Source organism: Bradysia coprophila, unplaced genomic scaffold (assembly GCF_014529535.1).
Source record: "Bradysia coprophila strain Holo2 unplaced genomic scaffold, BU_Bcop_v1 contig_138, whole genome shotgun sequence".
Lineage (NCBI taxonomy): Eukaryota > Metazoa > Arthropoda > Insecta > Diptera > Sciaridae > Bradysia > Bradysia coprophila.
In genome coordinates this window covers 1,030,014-1,049,211 of record NW_023503409.1, presented here as the reverse complement: position 1 = coordinate 1,049,211, position 19,198 = coordinate 1,030,014, and the positions used below count along the sequence as shown (strand labels likewise).

General features: G+C 32.9%; 1 protein-coding gene across 14 annotated transcripts in view; it reads right to left on the bottom strand.

The window, feature by feature from the left end:
* Positions 1-5,434: 5,434 nt before the first annotated feature.
* The window catches only part of LOC119073248 (ELKS/Rab6-interacting/CAST family member 1), a 31,751-nt gene continuing 17,987 nt past the window's right edge, over positions 5,435-19,198 (bottom strand). For 4 of the 14 annotated variants that reach the window (XM_037178581.1, XM_037178589.1, XM_037178586.1 and 1 more), the window contains 22 exons: positions 18,960-19,049; positions 18,346-18,591; positions 17,404-18,066; positions 17,237-17,257; positions 16,159-16,341; positions 15,781-16,101; positions 14,663-15,718; positions 14,419-14,607; positions 14,078-14,364; positions 13,904-14,014; positions 13,644-13,848; positions 13,364-13,579; positions 12,915-13,111; positions 12,736-12,856; positions 12,610-12,680; positions 12,403-12,537; positions 12,278-12,338; positions 10,816-11,124; positions 10,154-10,314; positions 9,940-10,087; positions 9,780-9,854; positions 5,435-9,707 (listed from right to left, as the gene is read on the bottom strand). In XM_037178581.1, coding sequence (XP_037034476.1) covers positions 9,681-9,707; positions 9,780-9,854; positions 9,940-10,087; positions 10,154-10,314; positions 10,816-11,124; positions 12,278-12,338; positions 12,403-12,537; positions 12,610-12,680; positions 12,736-12,856; positions 12,915-13,111; positions 13,364-13,579; positions 13,644-13,848; positions 13,904-14,014; positions 14,078-14,364; positions 14,419-14,607; positions 14,663-15,718; positions 15,781-16,101; positions 16,159-16,341; positions 17,237-17,257; positions 17,404-18,066; positions 18,346-18,591; positions 18,960-19,049 — 4,893 coding nt within the window. In that variant the 3' untranslated portion in view covers positions 5,435-9,680. Of the gene's footprint in view, positions 9,708-9,779; positions 9,855-9,939; positions 10,088-10,153; positions 10,315-10,815; positions 11,125-11,342; positions 11,471-12,277; positions 12,339-12,402; positions 12,538-12,609; positions 12,681-12,735; positions 12,857-12,914; positions 13,112-13,363; positions 13,580-13,643; positions 13,849-13,903; positions 14,015-14,077; positions 14,365-14,418; positions 14,608-14,662; positions 15,719-15,780; positions 16,102-16,158; positions 16,342-17,236; positions 17,258-17,403; positions 18,067-18,345; positions 18,592-18,959; positions 19,050-19,198 lie in introns of those variants that run through there. The other 10 variants (XM_037178582.1, XM_037178590.1, XM_037178591.1 and 7 more) reach the window with 6 other exon arrangements.

The following is a 19,198-nucleotide window of genomic DNA, read 5'->3' as shown; positions in this document are numbered from 1 at the left end:
TTATTCAATTTTATCACAGCATTCATTCATAGGTCAGTTTTCGACTCGTAAATGGTTGGAATTTATTTTTTTATTTTATTCGCTTGAGCTAAATTGCTGTTTTTTATTAACTGAGCCGCATGAATTGTCTCATTATCACCTGGTTTTATGAGACTTAATCACTTTACTGATAATATTGGTAACTAGGACGATTTATACGTTAGGGGCCATTCATAAAGTGCGCACGCAGTGTGCGGTCATTTTTTGACCCCTTCCCCCCGTTTCGCACGCGATTTTCCATATAAAAAGTTCCAATTTCAGACCCCCCCTCCCCCCTTAAGTGCGTGCGCACTATTTGAATGGCCCCTTACTAATGCACACAGAAACATACTCGGTGGTTAGCTACAAATTACTCCTGCTGAACACGAGATGTGACAAGTCAACGCACTTCAAGCATTTCATAGAAAATAGTACTCTAGAATTTAATAGAATTGGATAAGGTATGTCCGATATGTGACAACTGTGATAATGATTTGACCTGTACGTAACGTTTTTTCCATGTAGCCATTAGAAATATGTATAAGCGAAAACACTGAGCTCTCGAGTATTATTCCAAAAAATAGTACTCTATTTGGCAGCACTTTTGCTTGAAGTGCGTTGGACAAGTATAAAGTCTTGCTAATAAATTTTCCGTTCACTAATTATCAAAACTTGGATTGATTTAATTAAATATCTAGATTTGTGTAAACAAAATGATTTGCAGTTGTATTGATAATAGGACAAAGTATATCATATCTCCACCTCCTATAACATCGAAGGATACATGTGAGACGTATAACTTTCATGGTAAATTTCTTTTCAGAAATTCTGTTCAATGTTCAACGTTCAATAAAGAAACCATATGTGTGTAAACCGAGCAAAAAATCGAATGTTTTGCAGAGAAAAAAAAAACAATATTTCATTATGCTAACGAAAATGAGGTTATTGGTTGAGCTTTGTACTCTGTGTCCCAGTTGCATTTTACCATATTTCTGAATTTAGAACATATTGTGTATAGGCAGTCAGGCAGGCTGTCCAATAACCCATAACACTACACATTAATTTCGACATTTAAAATAACAGAAATAAAACGTTTATAAAACTAAATGCACCAAGCACCAAACAGACAAAAATATAAAGAAACCTGTCGAAATGTCAGCCAAAGGGATTTTTAAATTATAGGTTACCTGACTGTGTATATATGGCCTAAAACATTGTAATAGGTTCTGAAAAATTGCAATTCCCAAACACGCAACCTAATTTTCTATTTTGTTTTAAAAATAAAATTCATATCACTGAGTTCGCAACATCAAAGCAGTATGAATATGTAACCGAGGCAGATCCTCGATACACACATCATATGCTATGCATATAACATATTAATCAACCTAAATCGAAATAATGGATGAGGGAACGAATACTGATGAATGGATGGCAAGTGTTTGTGTATCGATTGATATAAATTCTTTCAATCGCAACACCCACCACTTACATTAGCGTAACACACATATATATGCGAACCAGAACCACGTGCGACAAAGTTTTCTGATTTAAAATTTACCTAAAAATAAATATGCAAAAAAAGGAAAACAATCACACGATGTATAACACATCAAAGTTTTGTCCACATGCACACGACACTATAGTTAAGTGTGGTTTTGAAAACAACTCTCATGCATTGCACATATTGTATGATTGTATAGCTGCATAACGTGTATTATCCATTGAGTAAACAAATGTATAGCCAAACTTGACACAAAAAGAAAACGGAAAGTAGAAAAAAAAGCAAAAATTTCCCATTCATTTTTTCATTTACGCTTTCTGTGTATGTACCTTTTGAACATATAACATCATTTTTATGGTCAATCTGTTACACATTTACTCAATTCCATACATATCAATAGTTGTATTGTAAAATTCAATTCAGTACGCAAGGATCAAATTCGTTAAAATTAGTAACTCGAAGGTTTATCTAAAAAAAATACTAATCCGGCAAACAATTTTTATGCTTTATACTGTCCAACAGTTTCATATATCATAAAATTATTCGTTCCAATGTTTCACACATCAAAGCTTTCGTTTTTATGGTAACAAATGTAAGCCTTCACAGATTGTGCAATATTCAGTAACATAGCTACAATGAAAATTTTAGTCATATGACAAATAATTATTATAAACAATTGAAACGAAATATTATTTGAATGAGTGTGCGAAATGATGAGAACGTTTCATGTTTCAAGTTATTTCATAGTAACGACCTCTATCTGTGAAATGGAAATTCGATTAAAAGCTGTTCAAATTTTTATACCAAAAGTTTAAAGGGGAATTGAGCTTTGACTGGTGAAATAGCGGAGATGGATTTTAGTTATATGAACTTTTTTGAAGTTGGATTCTGATCTATCTTCGGAATTAGCAATAGTCATTTGTGTACCTGTTTTGGACGATTGATTTAAGGCAATTTCGCGGATTGTAGGCCGAACGAAGTGAGGTCTACAAGCGAAAGTGCCTTAAATCAACCGTCCCAAACAGGTGCACATGCGAGTTTTCATGCCGGAAACCCGAGAAAATTCGAAAAATTGCCCTCATTTTCGGCCCCGAAGCATGAAAATACTTATGAGTGAAGAAAGATTTTTTTTAGTTCTTGGCTCGTTGTCTAACTTCATTGTATTATTTCCTTCACTGTTGCACTTTTTCATACTTTCTTGCATGAAGTAGAAAAGTCACCCTCTGCCTTTATCATCGGCTTTTTAAAACTGGAATTAGTTTTAAAAGTATCAATTTTATTCCTTTAAGAACACACAATTCAAATGGATTTCTTCTTTTATTTATATGTATACAATGTACAGATAATTTTTTCAGAAACAGCTTTCCTGCTTCCTTTATTTTTAATATTCAAATAATCCCTTTACACTTTCAACGTATGTATCCAAATTTTGATACAGTGCCGCACTGGTCATACTGGTAAGTCGGGAGATACCCGAGGAACGTACGAATTTTTATATGACAAAATTGAATTAGTTGGTTTTTTTTCAAATTTTTTAGGCTCTAAACGAAAGCTCCTGAAGCGAAAGTTGGCAGTAAGCTCAGCCCTGACTTAAAATTATCTCATACGTCAGAAAAATTAAAATAGACGCGAAGAAAAGTCGAATTCTAGAGAAGTTGGAATTGTTTTTCCCTACAATAGCTACTGCGCCACATACACAAAAAATTTCGAAGTTTGTTCAAGGTTAATATATGCGTCCTCAACACCTCTGCCAACTACCATAATATCAGATAAATGCGTTACGTATTGTCGGTGATATGCAACAAAAACTATTTCGGTCACCCTAGTCCAGACCACTTTTTTCATGATTCCTGGCGTGAAAACATAATCCAATTTTTGGTCAGTTATGCACATAAAAATTAGCCAAAAAGAAATATTCATCGGCGCCTTCAATTTAATTTGGTCCACGCAATTACCTACGAATAGAATCCATTTACCTCGAATCAAACAAATAATTCCATTGACTGAAAGTCGTATGGAAGAAAATGTCCGTAACGCTAAGTCCACTACGATATTTTGAAAATGTTCTACAGTGGCAAAAAACGTTAAATACAGAAAACGTCCGTACACTTGTTAACGCGATAAATCGAGTAATTCTTTACCGATTTTCAAAGTTTTAGTTTTAATCGACGGAGAATGAAAATCACGACGTTAAGTTCGTAGATGGGCAATTTTGGATTGATGAGATGGGAGTAATTCTCAATAGAATTTTTTCCTTGTTACCGCGATAACTTCAATCGACGAAGATTGAAGTTCTTGAGATTGAGTTCGTAGATGGATAATGTTGCAACAACGAGATGGGACAAAATTCTACACAGACGCTTTTCCTTGTTACCGCGATAACTTAAATAATGTTTACCCGAATTTAAAATCTTTGATTTAATTGACAGAGAATGATATTCATGAGGTTAAATTCGTAGATGGGTAATATTGGAGTAGTGAGTTTGGAGTATAATTGTAAACACAACTTATTACCACGAAATTTTTGCAACGGATTTCCAGGAAAATTCCTTACTAAGAGTGAAATTCTGAATTTCTGGTCTATCAATCTAAAAGTCTAGAACAACCGTGCTTGATAACACAATAACTCGAGTAATTCTCAGAGGCTTCAGAAATCGCAGATATAAAAATATTTTGTTATAATTTCAGTCGGTCTCAGTTTACATAAGGTATTATGTGTTTTCGACGAGTAGGTTAAATTCGAACATGGATTTTTATTTGACTGGTAATCTGGGATATACGACAATTTTAAAAGATTTTTTTTCGTTCCTAAAATGTTTGAACGAGTGTGAACCTTGCGGCCAGAGCAGAGTTTTTTTTCAAGAGATAGGCAAGAAATACGACACCTTTGCAGCGCTTCTCAGTAGACTACATAGGAGACTCATATAAGAAGTAAGACATCGCTCGCTGGACCTTGAACTCATAGCCCTTTTTGTTTCTTCAGAAAATTAAATAAACTTGAGTAAAAAGAAGCTGTTTTTTTAAATAAAAGAGACATCGCCTTTTCATGTGACTATAATTTTGTAATCTTAAAAACACCAGGTCATTTAAAAATGGTTAGAAAACTAAAACGGGAATTATTGAAAAGTTTAGTCAGCCAAGGGACCTGACCCACCCATGAGGTGGGGCCTAGTAAAGGAGTCGTTGGTTAATGTAAATATATTTTTCAAATAGAATCTAGAGCCTTACAAACCTTGGGACACATAATATTCAACGAATGGGATGGCTGCTAACTCCTAAGTAATATCGAACTACAATCGCTAAATAAACGCAAAATAACGTATGCACACCAGTTCGGTTTAGCGATTGTATATATTTGACGGATTAAAAAAAATGCCAAGAAAATTTATATTCTCAATATCAACATTTTATTTCGATTAACTATTAATATGCACACAATATATCAGCGATCGACCTTAAATTACTTTGTTTATAATTTATTTAGCTTTTGTATTTAAATTATTATTATTTTTTTGTTATTTTTATAAGTTTTATTTCATTTTATTTCATTTTTGTATGTATAATTTAAATAATTTAAATTTAACTATAACATAGTAATTTTATATTATAAATTTCATATTTTATATAGAGTTTAATTGATTAAAGTTTTTCTTTTCATCTGTTTCTTCTTTTTTCAATAATTTGTGTTTATAATTTAATTTATTTTTTTATTATTTTTTTATATTTTCAAAAAACAAATAATAAAAACGTGTATAGAAAAATTGTGTTTTGTTTTTTGGTTTGGTAGTTTTTCTTTGTTTCTTCTAACTCCTCTACTTCTTCTTCCATTTTTTTTAAATGATTTTGTTGAATGAACATTTTTGGTCTTAAACAAAAGTTAAACGAAATAGTAATTTAACGCAAAGAAAAAACTTTTTTCGTTTAAATTCTAATAATTTTTTTTATTTGTTTGTTGATGATGTGTGTAGTGTCTTACGTAGGCAAAATTTCTGGATTTTTTGTATGTTTTCTTTTCCATCTTTTATATTTAAATTCTAGCTATTAATGACATTACTTTTTTTACTATTTAGATGTTTAAATTATTCCATTACTTTACTTTACACATACGAAACATACCATGACATGAATAATTTTCAATTTTTTAAGTTAAGTTGTTACAAATTCATGCGTATAATTTTTTTTTTCTTTTTGACTTATTACACCTTTTTAATTTACTATTTCTTTTATATTTTGTAGTGAGTCCGAGATATGTGTTTTTAAATATAAGTTTCTTGCTTTAAATTTATTTATTTAATCAGTTGTTTAATGATAATGAATTATTGGTTTTGTATACATAACTTTATTGTTTTTAATATTTTTTTATTATTTTCGGCTCTGTTCACTTTCAATTAAATATTTTTTCTCAATTATTCATCGACAATTTTGGTTTTAAATACTTTATAGAGCAATTCTAACAATAACTTTTCTTCTTCTATATTTCTCTAAATAGGATTATTCGCTAAACTACCGTTTCATTTTTTTCCTACAAAGTTTATATTTGCATAATATTGCAATATGTTTTTCTTCATCTTTATTTCCCTTTTTTTAAATTTTAAACGATGGATTCAATAATTTATCTCCTTTCTCATCTAGTTTGTATCTTTAGATTGAACACATAACTATGTAAATATCGATTACTTATATCTGAATACCCGCAGTTTTTAAACATGGCTTTAAAGGTTCATGAGGTTAGGCCACAGTTAGCTTAACAACTTGAGGAAAATCAATTTTTATTTCTAAAAATCATTTCGAAAGGAGAGTTTTTTACACGTTTTTCGATACGAAATATGATTGGTATGAACACAAGAGTCATTGTTTTTAATATCTGAAGAAATTAGTGTTCCAATAAAATTGTTTTTACGATTTGGCGCCCATGTGCTCTAATTCGTTACAAATTCAAAGAGATGGAGCCAAGTTTACAAGATATTCGTTAGATCAATGCTAAAAGCGGTTGACTAAAAAGCAGGTTCATATATAATTTGCGTCAAGAGTAAAAAATACAATTTAAAGAATAATTTTAACAATCAGGATAACATTGTCTAGTATTTTCTTCTTCGATGAAAGAAGTGTTAATCAGGTCAGTAAGTCAAAAGTTGAACAAATTTTTATGTACTTAATGGTATTCAGGTTACAAGATGTCGATACAATTAAATATATTTCACTTAAATGTCAAATTCAATTTACTTTTTTGATTTTATCACAAAATCATTGACTAAAATTTTAAATTGTTTTTGTTTTTTTAATTTAAGAAATTTTTGAAAAACATTTTTCCAAAAATATTGTGCAAACTTTGACATTTTTTTAATTTAAATTTTTGTTTTTAATTCTCATTAATTTTACTCATCGATGCATTTATGAACTTCATTTTTGCACTACATGTGGTATAAAGGTAAAATATCAATTATATTTGGGTTTAGAAATTCTGTTGTTGGGGCTGAAAAATGTGAAAATGTAGAAATTATTTGAATAAAAATTTTCGAACGAATTAACGAAACAACGAGATATCCAAAAATTTATCATCACTTATAGAAAGTTTTGTTTTAGGATTTAAATAAAAAATTAATTTTTCCGTTTTGAATTGTCTTATCGAAGAAATATGTTGTTGTCTAACATAAGTCTAATTATGCTGGGATACAGTTTAACATGCTTTATGTTACCACTTCTCAGCTTTCATCGAACGTATTTTTACTATTTAAACAACAAATCATTAGATAAGAGAGCAAATGAAAACGCACAACATACCTCACGTTTCATGGCTACCAATAAAAAACTTTCGGATCTCATTATTTTTCAACATTAACACGAAAGGATTGGAAAACATCGAGCAAAAATGATAAACGAGATTGAAGCGAAGAATGTGGGACTGAGTAAGTTTGGATTAGTAAATGGTATACAAAATATACAGTTGGAGTAAATGAAAAAAAAATTATGATTTTAATAGTCAGTTAGACACATTATGCTGGACGATTTAATATTTACATGTGAACGTTACGCGTTTTAAGTAGCAAGTACTTATGTACATCCTAGTTTATGGTAAGATATACATTTTCACGTTTTTCTTTATTGTCTATATAAAAATGTGTTATCCAAATATGTTTCCAGTTTATAATATTTATACGAACATTTCTTTTGCCTCTATATTTTTCTTCAATGACTTTGTTACCAGCGGAATGGAATTTCTTTCCTTCAACAAAATTTTTTTTTTTTTAATTATGAAAAATGTTAACCGAAAAGTTTCATTAAAATATTTCTCGTTCTCCTCAAAAATTGAAAGAAAGAAACAAAGGAAATCAAACACAAATATCGTATCAAATCCACGCGAAGAGAATGGTTTTTAACATTTAATAATACTGATTTTATATTCTTAGAATTCTCTTTTTAAATATATTTTTTTGTTGGTATTTTAAAAATTGTTTAATCTATGGATAAATATATGTAGAGAGAAGTAAATATAGAGTTTGAAACATGGTAAATAACAAAATATCCTTTGTATAGAAGTTGTATTTTACACAATTTAAACATTTATATCGTTACGGTTTTACAATTGTTATTGATTTTTCTTTAAAGGTGTTTGTCTTCATGATGATATGGATACATTTTGTTTAAAGAACATAATTTTTTTATTTAACAAACTAAATTAAACGAAATTAATTCTCTAATTTAATTCAATAATATCGACCTATTTTGATAGAAATTTAACAAAATCAATTAAACGTTTTTTCTTCTTATATGTACAAAACGCAAATCGAAAAGCAAATTATGAAACGAAAATAAATTTAAAAAAAATAATAATTAAAACCGAAAAACAATGCTTACAATGATAGCATATTATGTATTAGATGTAGTAGATGGCAGTGTTTTTAATTTAAAGAAATATATCGCATTACCATTGTGACAATATTTTCTTCTTCTTTTTTTTTAATTAATAAATTCAAATACAAGTATTCATACTGCACTTTTAGCATTTTATGTTTCTATTTTATTCATAGACAGACATTTAATTTTCCGATTACACAATTACGGTCGCTCAAAATAAAATCAACTAATTAGAAAAAGTAATTTGAAGATTGAAGCAGATTAACGAAAATGTTTTTGTCATGCAAAAACTATAGTATTTTCAAAAACAAATGCTAATTTCCAAAGGAATTTAGTGTGATTAAGTAGGGGTGATTTTCCGGATGAAAAAACGATTGCTAAGATTATGATAAATAAGCAACAAAAAAATATCAGCTTAATAGCTGACTGACTGGACTTTATCATTGACAATGTAAAATGGAAATTTGTATTCAAAGAACATCCCTGAGACGCTTAAAGCTGGCTATAGTATGGAGTAGAGTCGATTTCATTCACAATGTTATCTAGGATTTATAAAATTGGTGCGGTAATGAAATGTTAAAGCAAAAGATTTTTTTTTGCAAATGAAAACAAACCTAAAATTATTATTGCTTTGTAATGAGTGTAATACACTCAGTGTATAGTATACGTGATGCATTGTAATTTATACTAAGACGTAGTATATTGGTGTTTATTTCAAGTATACTCAAAGACGGTTTACCGCTCTTTTTTGTGTCTATCTATTACAGGTAAAAAAAATTGGAAAGAATTTGGTTAAAGGAGGAAAAAATTGAACTTTCGAATGGAAAATGTGTAAAGCAACAAAAATTAGCAATCTTTATTTATCCAGAAGAGCACTACTTCATTTTCTAGGTATATAAATACGAATCTAGATGAACAAGAACATTTAAGTAAATTTATGTTTTAATATGCAAAAGGATGGATGAATTTTCAAAAATATAAAACAAACAAATGAAATTTTATGCACTATTTTGATGGTTGTGATTGATATGGATGTTTTGTTTTTTTTTAACAAGCCATGTATACACCTGAAATCTATATGATGTTATTATTATGCATTTTATATTTTAATGGTGTGTTTTGGCTTATGTCAAAAATGAAGATGAAAAAATGAAAAATATATCGTCAGTACCAGTACCAGTACCACTTTATGTACAGGAATGAAAACTTATCTTTTCTTCATTTCTTTTCTTTTGATTATATTTGTGGTGAGAAGTCTGTAAAACATTAGATTTTATTTCTAGTTTTTGTTTGTTGGTGAGTTTTAGTCGTGATCATCTAAAATTGGTTCCTAAGATAATTGAGCCGATTATAGAATGGATAGAAAAATCATAGTATATAATGCATTCCAAATTCAGATTACCTTTAATTTTAACAGTCGGAGCAGTTCTTCCTCGGCTACATCGTATTTTAATAAAACATTTATCGATTTTTCACTCTGCAGGATTTAGGATTATGGTTTTAATATAAATTTTTCCGTCATTCAAATTAATTTTTTTTAAATAGATCCGTTGGTAAATTACCTCCACTTTTAGGCGTTGATTTAATCTAGATCTATCACTACGAAGAATATCTAATCTTTCAACCTGTTGCTGTGATTTTGCACCAAATACTTCTAGCAATGCTATTTGTGAGTCTTTCTCCGATAACAGTGATTCCATTATTTCTCTTCTGTTGTTAAGAAGAAATGAATCAATTATTTCTACGAAAAGAGATTTGGTGTTAATTGAAAATTACTTTGTTTCATTCAATTCATTCCAATCATTTCGACGATCCAGCAAATAATTTTCTAATTTGTTCACAATAATTTCGAATTGGGATTGGTATCGTTGACATTTCGAACAACGCAGGAATTTGGCGCTTTGTAAGGACAAAATTCTTTGCTCAAGCTTGTGCACCTGAAATAATTTAATGGATTTGTGAAACAGTGCAACAAATCACTCACTTAAATATCAAAAATTAAAAGTAATAAAGAATAAAAGTAAAACTCTTTCTCGGGTTTTCTTATGGCCACAAAAAATCAATCGAAAAACAACTTTTCTTCTCTTGATAAACCGATAACTATTATGTCACCCTGTACATCAGTACCGCACTGGCTCGAAAAAGCCCATCGGGGCTCCATGCATCTCAATTTAAAAAGGTCAACAAATTAAAAATTCTCATATAAAAATCCAAAAGGCCCATCGGGAATCCCCCGAATTTACTGTATGGCCAGTCCGGGCCTGCCTGTGCTTAAGGAAAATTGTGTACTCAAATTATAGAGCCTAACATGTTAGCAAAGAAAGGTACGCCCTCTGGCACAAATTTCAAAATCGGAAAGTGTTGTATTCAGTATAGGGTGAAACACCAAACACTGGCATTTGAAATAAAATCTAAGGTTTTATTATATAGTTGTTTACCTTAACGTCCATGTCCTCCTTGACCTGAACCAGTTGATGGAATTCAGTTTCTCGTTCTGACGCTATTTTTACACTCGTTTTCAGAACATTTTCTAACTCGAAAATTCTCTCCTGTTTACTGTTTACCAAGCTACACTTTTGTTCAAACTTAACTTTCATCACATCGGCAATAATTTTGAAATTGTCGAAAAGTTTTTCCGTCCATATTTCACACGTTTCTGCATCATCCATTTCGGTCGATAGTTGTTCCATTATCACACAATTAGGCAAATCCAATTCCAAATTATTGCTAATCGTGCGGATAAGATTCTAAATCAAAGCAAATTGCGTTGCAAATTTAATTACATTTTTCGGTTGATTATTTTTTTCATTTGTTTTCCAATTTTATTGGTTAGTTTTGTTTTTGGTTCATTTGTTAAACTGTTCTTTCTTAGCATTTTCCGTTTTTTGGGAAATATTTTATTTTGTTAGACTTTTGTGGTTTTTTAGAACAATATTAATTCGAAATTTTTTGTTTATTTTTATCATTTTTTTTTGTTAATTTTATTATTTTTTAAGAAAGAGGATTTAGATAAAAATGAGAATTTTTAGTTTTAATTTTATTGTTAAATTTATGGGATTAGAAAAAGCTTTTGAGAAATCCGGCAGGTCCAGCCTGTGTTAGTGTATGGTTAGCATTTTAAAATGATGAGAAATTTGTTAGTCGTTAAATCAAAATGCAATGCAAACAGAGCAAACCCAATTTTTGAACATTATACAATCGTAATTAAACCTTTTAACCTGTTACAGACGGCAAGCATATGACTAGTATTATTATCGGGTCTATTACTTCCATCGATCAAAGAATTTTTCATCTGTTGATTTTAAATCTTGTACTTCCATTTTTTTAACATGCATTTTACTCTATAAAGGACCATATTACGCAGAGCTTGTCATAACAGATGAATAGCCGTACGCGGCGCGACAGGTTTAAACGGCAACACACGTTATCCAAAACAATGACACAAATAAACCATTACAATGGTATCAGAAAGTGGCAAAACAAAATTTTTCTCTATTTTCTTGATAACAAAATCATTTTGACCAATGATACCTGGAGACTCCATTTCATCCAGCTGATCTCAAAACTCACTAAGCAACTTTGAGAAAATTCTCGTAAATTCTCTGGGAAAACAGAAGTGTCGAGAATATTGTGATCATATGCGTTCTACGGTTCAGGTGTCTCTCAAGAACTCTACGATATTGAACTTTCTCTCTGTAACTATAAGAAGTAATTGCAACAGCTACGAAAACCGTTACCACCGAAACCGTTTGCAACAGCTACGAAAACCGTTACCACCGAAACCGTTTACTGACGTTTGTAAAAGGTTTATTTCTGTATCAATTCTACTTTTTGAGTGCAATTGCATCGAAAGAAACTCAAAAATTGGGTCGTTTCCATTTAGACTGATTTCAAACTTACGTCTGCTTGCTGTTGCTGTTGCGCTTGTGATTTGATCTTTGCTTGAGCGTTTCGAAGGGCTCTGAAATTCAAAACAATTTTTAGTAAAATGTCAAAGCTTTCTAGGTAAAAGTTGATGTTATTACTGTTGCAAATCCATAATCGTTTTTTCCTTGGCATTTTGTTCCTCCTGAGTCATTTGCACAACTTGAAGAAGTCGTTCGGTTTCTTGAGATGATTTCGATGCTTCTTCTTTGGCTAGTTCAAATTGTTTTTGTACACTGTCAGTTAGAACGAAATTTGAAATTAGATGGTCTCTGTTCTCGAAAACGTTTTCATAATCAACAACTTACGTTTCGAGTTGTCTCTGAGTTTCTGTTAACTTCTTGTTGAGTTCTCCAGCAGCGGCTGCTGTTCCGCCAGCCTATATCAAAAGATTATTTTAGCATATGTGTTATAAATAACAACAACAACAGAACCTTTTGCAGTGACTTTTCTAATTGGTCCATCTGCTCTTTTCTCTTCTGCAGCTGCCTATCCATTTCGACCAATTTCTTCTCCTTATCTTCGATGTCTTTCCTCTTGGCTTCGATCGCTTTCCTGTGTGACATCAGAAAAATTTAAAAAAAATTCTTTTGCCGTGGAAATTCGCACAAACCTTTGTTCCTCAAACAATTTCCGTTCGCTTTCAATAGCCTTGGCCTGTCCATCGAGTTGTTTTTTGACTTCTTCCATTTGCTTCAGTTGGGCTTCAATTTGTTTACGCTGAGCATCGTCTATAGGTTTTGATACATTGTTTTGTTGAGCTGCTGCTTGGGCCGATTGAAGTTTCTTATTGGCTTCGTTCAGGTCCAGCTGGAAAGATGTTAAATCGTTTGTTATAAATTGGAATAGTTTAGGGAAGCGGTAAATTGATATTGAACTCAACAAATAACAAAAATAAAACTTCAATTGGGTGAACATAAAAAGTAAATTTTATTTTCGAAGTCATCAGACGATACACAAAATAAAAACTGAAACGAAACCCTGATAGAAATGAAATTTTAAATTAAAAACAAAATCAAAATCAAACGAGTAGAAATGGTAAAATAGTATTAATAAGCCAACCTGACTCTTCTCCAACTCTTGAACCAACATCTCTAATTGTGCTTGGAACCTTTCCTTTTCGACGTTGGTTGCTTGCAGATCCTTCTTCAATTTTTCCATTTCTTGAGTATTCTGTTGAATGTTATTCGCTTGTTGCGGCTGACTCTGTTGTTTTTGCATGGTGGCCGCCATTTGTTGCATCTGCTGCTGTTGCTGTTGCAATTGTTTTTCCATTGCCTGGAAAATTAAATTGGTTTTACGGTCATTGACTGGGATTACAGATAAGAAGAATTGAAATTACCTGAACATGTTTGTGCATTTCGGTGGCTGCCTTTTCGGCTTGGTCGGCACGGTTCTTTTCTTGTTCAACCACTTTTCGCCATTGTTCCAGTTCATTATCCCCTCGGGCACCAGTTTCTTGTAACCTTTGCTTGAGTGCATGAATTTCGGCTTGTAAGCGTTGAGTTTCCGGTGTGTTCGGATGTTGATTCGGTGATTTTTGTAATCTACGGTAAAGAAACGTTTAAAGCAACGTCCCACAAATCAGTGATGATTCTATACCTCTTATTCTCCTCTCGTTGACGTTGAAGTTCTTGCTCGGTAGCATTTAATTCTTGTTGGAAATTCATGAGCATGTCCTGACTCTTTTCCAACTGTTGAATTAGTTGATCTCTGCAATAAAGAATGTTTTTAAAATCATGAATTTTTTCCACACTTTTGTACGACTGAACCAACCTTTCGACTGTCAATTGCTTCGATTCTGCTTCCAATTTCATGATGGTCTCCTTGATCTGACCTTGATGCATGTTCTGTTTTTCGAACATTTTAGAAGATTGCTTGAGTGCCTCTTTTTCAGCTTCGGATCGTTCCAGCCGTTCGTGGAATCGACTAAGTTCAGCAGACATTCGTTCGAATTCTATACGTGTCGATTCGTTTGCTTCTTGTTGCTTGGCGAGATGCAATTGAGCCTTCTCAAGCTCTTTGGCGAGACGGCCAGCTTCAAGTTCCGTACAGTCTCGTGTCTGAAATTGATTTTGTACGTGTTTTTCAAGAAAGTTGTATAAAAGTTGATTTACTTGTAGAGCCTTTTCTAGTCGATCACGAAGTCTATCAACTTCAGCTCTATCGGAAGGATTCACAACTCCCGGACTAATAGCATTCGTATTTGTACGCATGCGTTCAGCTTCTTTAATCAACTTCTCATGCTTATCGCGCACTTTTTCACATTCAATGTGGGCACGTTCCAATTCACTGCGTTGCTTTTCCTAAAAATCAAAGAAATTTATGATCAATCTGAAAAAGAAAATGTAAACCTGTTACTTGGTTCGCGATTAATTTCGCCACCTCTCCCTTCGACAACTCTAATTGCAATGTAGATTCATGGAGCCGAGCTTCAATTATTTGAATTTCATTCTCTCTTTGCTCGTATCTTTCTTTGTATTTTTCATAACTTTCGGTTTCATATTGAGATTTGCCTTTGAGTGCCTCCAACTCAATCAAAGATTTGTCCAGGCGCTCACGTAATCGTTCATTTTCTTCTTTCGTTCGTCGGCTGTCTCTACTGTACGACTCTTGTTCTTGCAATCGTCTCAATTCCGACTGACTCTTCTCGTAACGTTCTCGCATTTTGTCTAATTCCAGACTGCATCTAGCAGCTTCTTCTTGTGCAGCATCTAAAGCAGCGTTGCTCTTAACGTGAGTATGATTGGCTCTTTCAAGTTCATACGATACACGTTCGAATTCTGTCTGAAGCATTTCTTTTTCACCAGTCAAACGACGGAAATCGGTTTGTGTCTTCTCCATTCGTTCCCTAGTAATTTCCAATTCTTCTCTTGCCTTCTCCTCGATTTCTTTGGACCTGGTCAATTGTGCTGCTATTCGGTCGCATGCTTCCTGCAGTCTCGAACTTTCTTCTTGAAGTTTTCTTAAGTCTTCACGAGCTTTGTTCGCAGTAATTGCTGCTCTTTCGGCTTCAACTTCTATACGATTACGATCGGCCTCGAAAGTATCAGCCCGCGATTGAATGCGATAGATTTCGTTTTGAGATCGGTCATATTTTTCTAGCATCTTTTCGAACTCCTTGTTTGAATTTTCTTTTTCTTCAATGAGCCTCTGAGTGGTATACAGAGCCTTATCGAGTTTTTCTTTGAGAATGTCAATTTCCGTGCAAGCATCATCGCGTTCCATTTGCAATTTTTGGTGTATCATATGTGCTTTTTCCCACCTATCTTTCACCACTTCTAATTCTGTTTGTAGTTGGTCTTTATCACGTACTGCCTTCATCGCCATACTCTGGTTGCTTTCATATCGTTCCTTGTAGCTGTCAACCTCGTCAGCCAAAGCGTCTCGTTCTTTCTGCACACGAACTAATGCCGCCTGAGTGACAGTGAATGCTTTGTAAATTTTTGTTCGGATATAACTATAACAAATTTACTCACTTGTGCCTTTTCTGCTTTGTCCTTCAACCTTTCCGAGTCCATTCCCAACGATTCGCGTTCCTTTTGAATCCTGGCTGCTTGACCAAGTGCTTTGTCCAGCTGTGATTGAATGTTTTCAAAGTCGTACATGGTTTTCTCTTTTTCGATTTGTAGACGACGGACTTCGGCAGTGTTCTTGTCCAGCCGCTCTTGCAAATGATCAACTTCAGTTTGTGCTTTATCTAGTGAGTTCTGTAGTTTTTCCTGTTGCAGCTGAGATTTGCCTAGTGTTGCTTGTGTTCGTTCCAATTCTTCACGAGCTTTCTCCAGGTCAGCTAGTGCCTAAATGGGACATAAACGTAATTTGCCATTGAATTTTGCATTTGAGTATAACTATACCTTATCACGATCACTGTGAATACGCTGAACTCCACCTTGTGCTCGTTCCATTTCTTGACGAAGACTTTCTTGTTCTCCTTGTGCATTTTCCAGCTTCGCCTTCAATCGATAAACTTCACCTTGACTCTTTTCAAGTTTTTCTTGTAAGGATGCTGCTTCCGCACGAGCTCGTTCCGCATCACTCTGTATTGCAAAAGTTAGAAATTGAATTGGGAAATAGGCGATTGGAATGCAATAGCAAATAGCATAGTTTCTTGATTGAGAAAAGATATTTTCAATTTGCAAGGAACTATGCTGGAGAACTAAGCTTAAGTTAAAGTTTCTCATCTAATGGAGCTCTGAAACATAGGCGCTTCTCGATAAAACAAATCAAAATTAATTTTTGGATTTTATAGTCAAAAGCCAAACTGGTGCACAGCATGTTAGAATGTAAGGAAATAATTGGAAAATGTGTTAATTAATGTGTTTAAGAAAGTAAAACGGTTAAAGTATAATCAATACCAGCTACGAAATTTCAAATGAGTTACAGCAAATTGAATGTTTTTTACTTGTTACAATGGGTCGAAAACCGTACTTTCAAGCAATACTTTCCACGCCTGTTACATGTAAAATTCTTTGCATAAATCAGGAAAAAAGGAAAAATCACGTCCTCGGCTTCGCCTCGTATTAATAAAATTCACACGAAAATTGGGCTTTCTAACTTGTCATCCCTATGGACTTAAAATGTTTAATATTTTTCGTCACTATTTGATTCTCAAAGAGTGAAACGTAAACTTTTTAACAAAATAAGACAAACTATCAAACTTTGTATAGTTGTGCTAATACTTGGATCATCGGTACGCCATTTATTTATCGATTAATAGCAATTAAATTTCCATTTTTTTTATTGGTGCAGCGTGGATTGGATATTCTAAAGGACAATCTTTAGCCTAATAAATATTTCAATTTACTGTATTTGAATAAATGGCATGGCATCAATTATACTTCGACCAAAAAATAAAAAAATCGAAATCAAACTCAAAAATAGAAAGTTTTATCTTAAACTCGGCATTCCAAACTTTGGAGTCATTTTACTCACAAAACTTTGGTATGGCTCGTCCTAAAAATAGTTTTATGTTTTTGAACAAGGGGCATTTAGAAGTATAAATAAAAATTTGTGTAGTTTTGTGTACTCTTCTAAATTTTTTTTTAGTACTCATCAACAACATTTAATGAAACTGAAATAAAATAAAATGATAAACTCACCCTTGTGACGCGTAGTTCAGCTTCAGTACGACGTAATTCGGCCGAAGTTTTGTCAGCTCTTTCCTGAGCTTTATCTAGTTCCTGCGAAGTGGTTAACGTAGATCGACCGAACGTTGTCTGGAAATCAAGTGATGATAACGATTTTTGTACATCTTGCGATTTGTATCTGTCTACCTGTGACCTTTCCAGGTCGTGTCGTAATCTTTCATTTTCCAATTCTAATCGAGCGATTCGTTGTTTTGACGCTTCCCAATCGCCGCTACTTCTTCCCACCTCGGTGGTTGCTTTATCCAGCTCAGCCTTCGACTTGCCAAGTTCACTTTGTGAACATTCTAATTTCGATTCTAATCGATCTTTTTCGGTCAATACTCGATCCAGTCGATTATTCAATTTTTCAACATCATTTTGCAATGAATGTAATTTCATTTTATATTCCGTTATTTCACGTTCGTGCAAGTCGCGTTCTTCATCCTTGTCTTTTTCAGCACGATCTCTTTGATCACGTAACTGTTGCATCTGTTTGTCTTTGTCGCCAATAGCTTCTTCTAAGCTAGACAGTGCACCCTCAGAACTACAATGATGCGCTTGCATTGCTGATAAACGCGCGCGGGCCATATCAACTTGATTGTCTTTTTCCTTCAGAAGATCTTCAAGATTCTCGATCTGAAAATAGTTTCGAATTGATTTAGTTGAGCAAGTAGACTAATTACGGTTATTGCAATCGCGTAAACTAAAGTTAGCAAATATCTCATGTGGTTAGTGGCGAATCGTTAGTGAATTTTAGTCGGAAATAAAAATCAAGCAGTAACCACTTACGCAGTTTGTAAAAAATGTTGTGTCGCTTCACATTCACTAAAGTTACGCGTTTTCGTTTTTAAAATAATTCTCAAAATGATGAACAAATAGTACAATCAGTACATCAAAAACAAACATTTGTTTTACCTTTCGTTGCAAAACGTTAATTTTCCGATCTTTAATATCCATATGATCCTTCAATTCGGTCAATTCGTTTTGCATACGATTGCGATCCTGTACAGCGCCTAAGGTACTCTGAGTTTTCTTTTCAATGAGACGATTTTTCTCCTCCAGTCTGGTTCGCAGCTCATCGACGTCGACTTGTAACATGTTATAGTGTTCCTCTTTCGCGCACAGTGACTCTTTCAATACGGCAATATGTCGTTGATAGTCCTGCAAATGTTGTTTCGAAAATATTGATATGAGCGTTGGTGCGGACATTATTCGAAAAAAGTTAATGTCATTTGTTAGGTCTTCTAGTAAATACACTAGTGGGGCGGAATGGCTCCAATTACCATAGGGTATAATATAAGTAAAATATGAACAAAACTGTCGTTCTTCTTCTTGTACCTTTTTATTTTTGCTTACGACTAATGTTTTCAGATTTTCCAGATTTCTAGTTTTTTAACTTTCAGCGTTCAATTTAATTTAAGGATGAGGTCGTGCATAGGGAAATTATCTGTTCTCTCCCTCCCAATTAACAATTACATTCGTCTATCAATGGGAACGACTCTAAACGATAGAAATTATTATAAACTTACTTGGTGTTGTTCTTCCAAAGTTTTCATTTTGGCTGCCATCGCCATTATTTCTTGATCTCTTCGTTGAATTTCGAGACGGAACTCATCCAGCTTCATGAAAAATGGTACATTTTAGAAATCAGATGAAGTATGATCAGTGATCGTAGTAATTATCGGTTTAGTAAAACAAAGTTGGATAAAAAATAAAATCGAATCAAATTTGTAGCAGACGTGCTATCGACTAAGCGTGATATTATGCC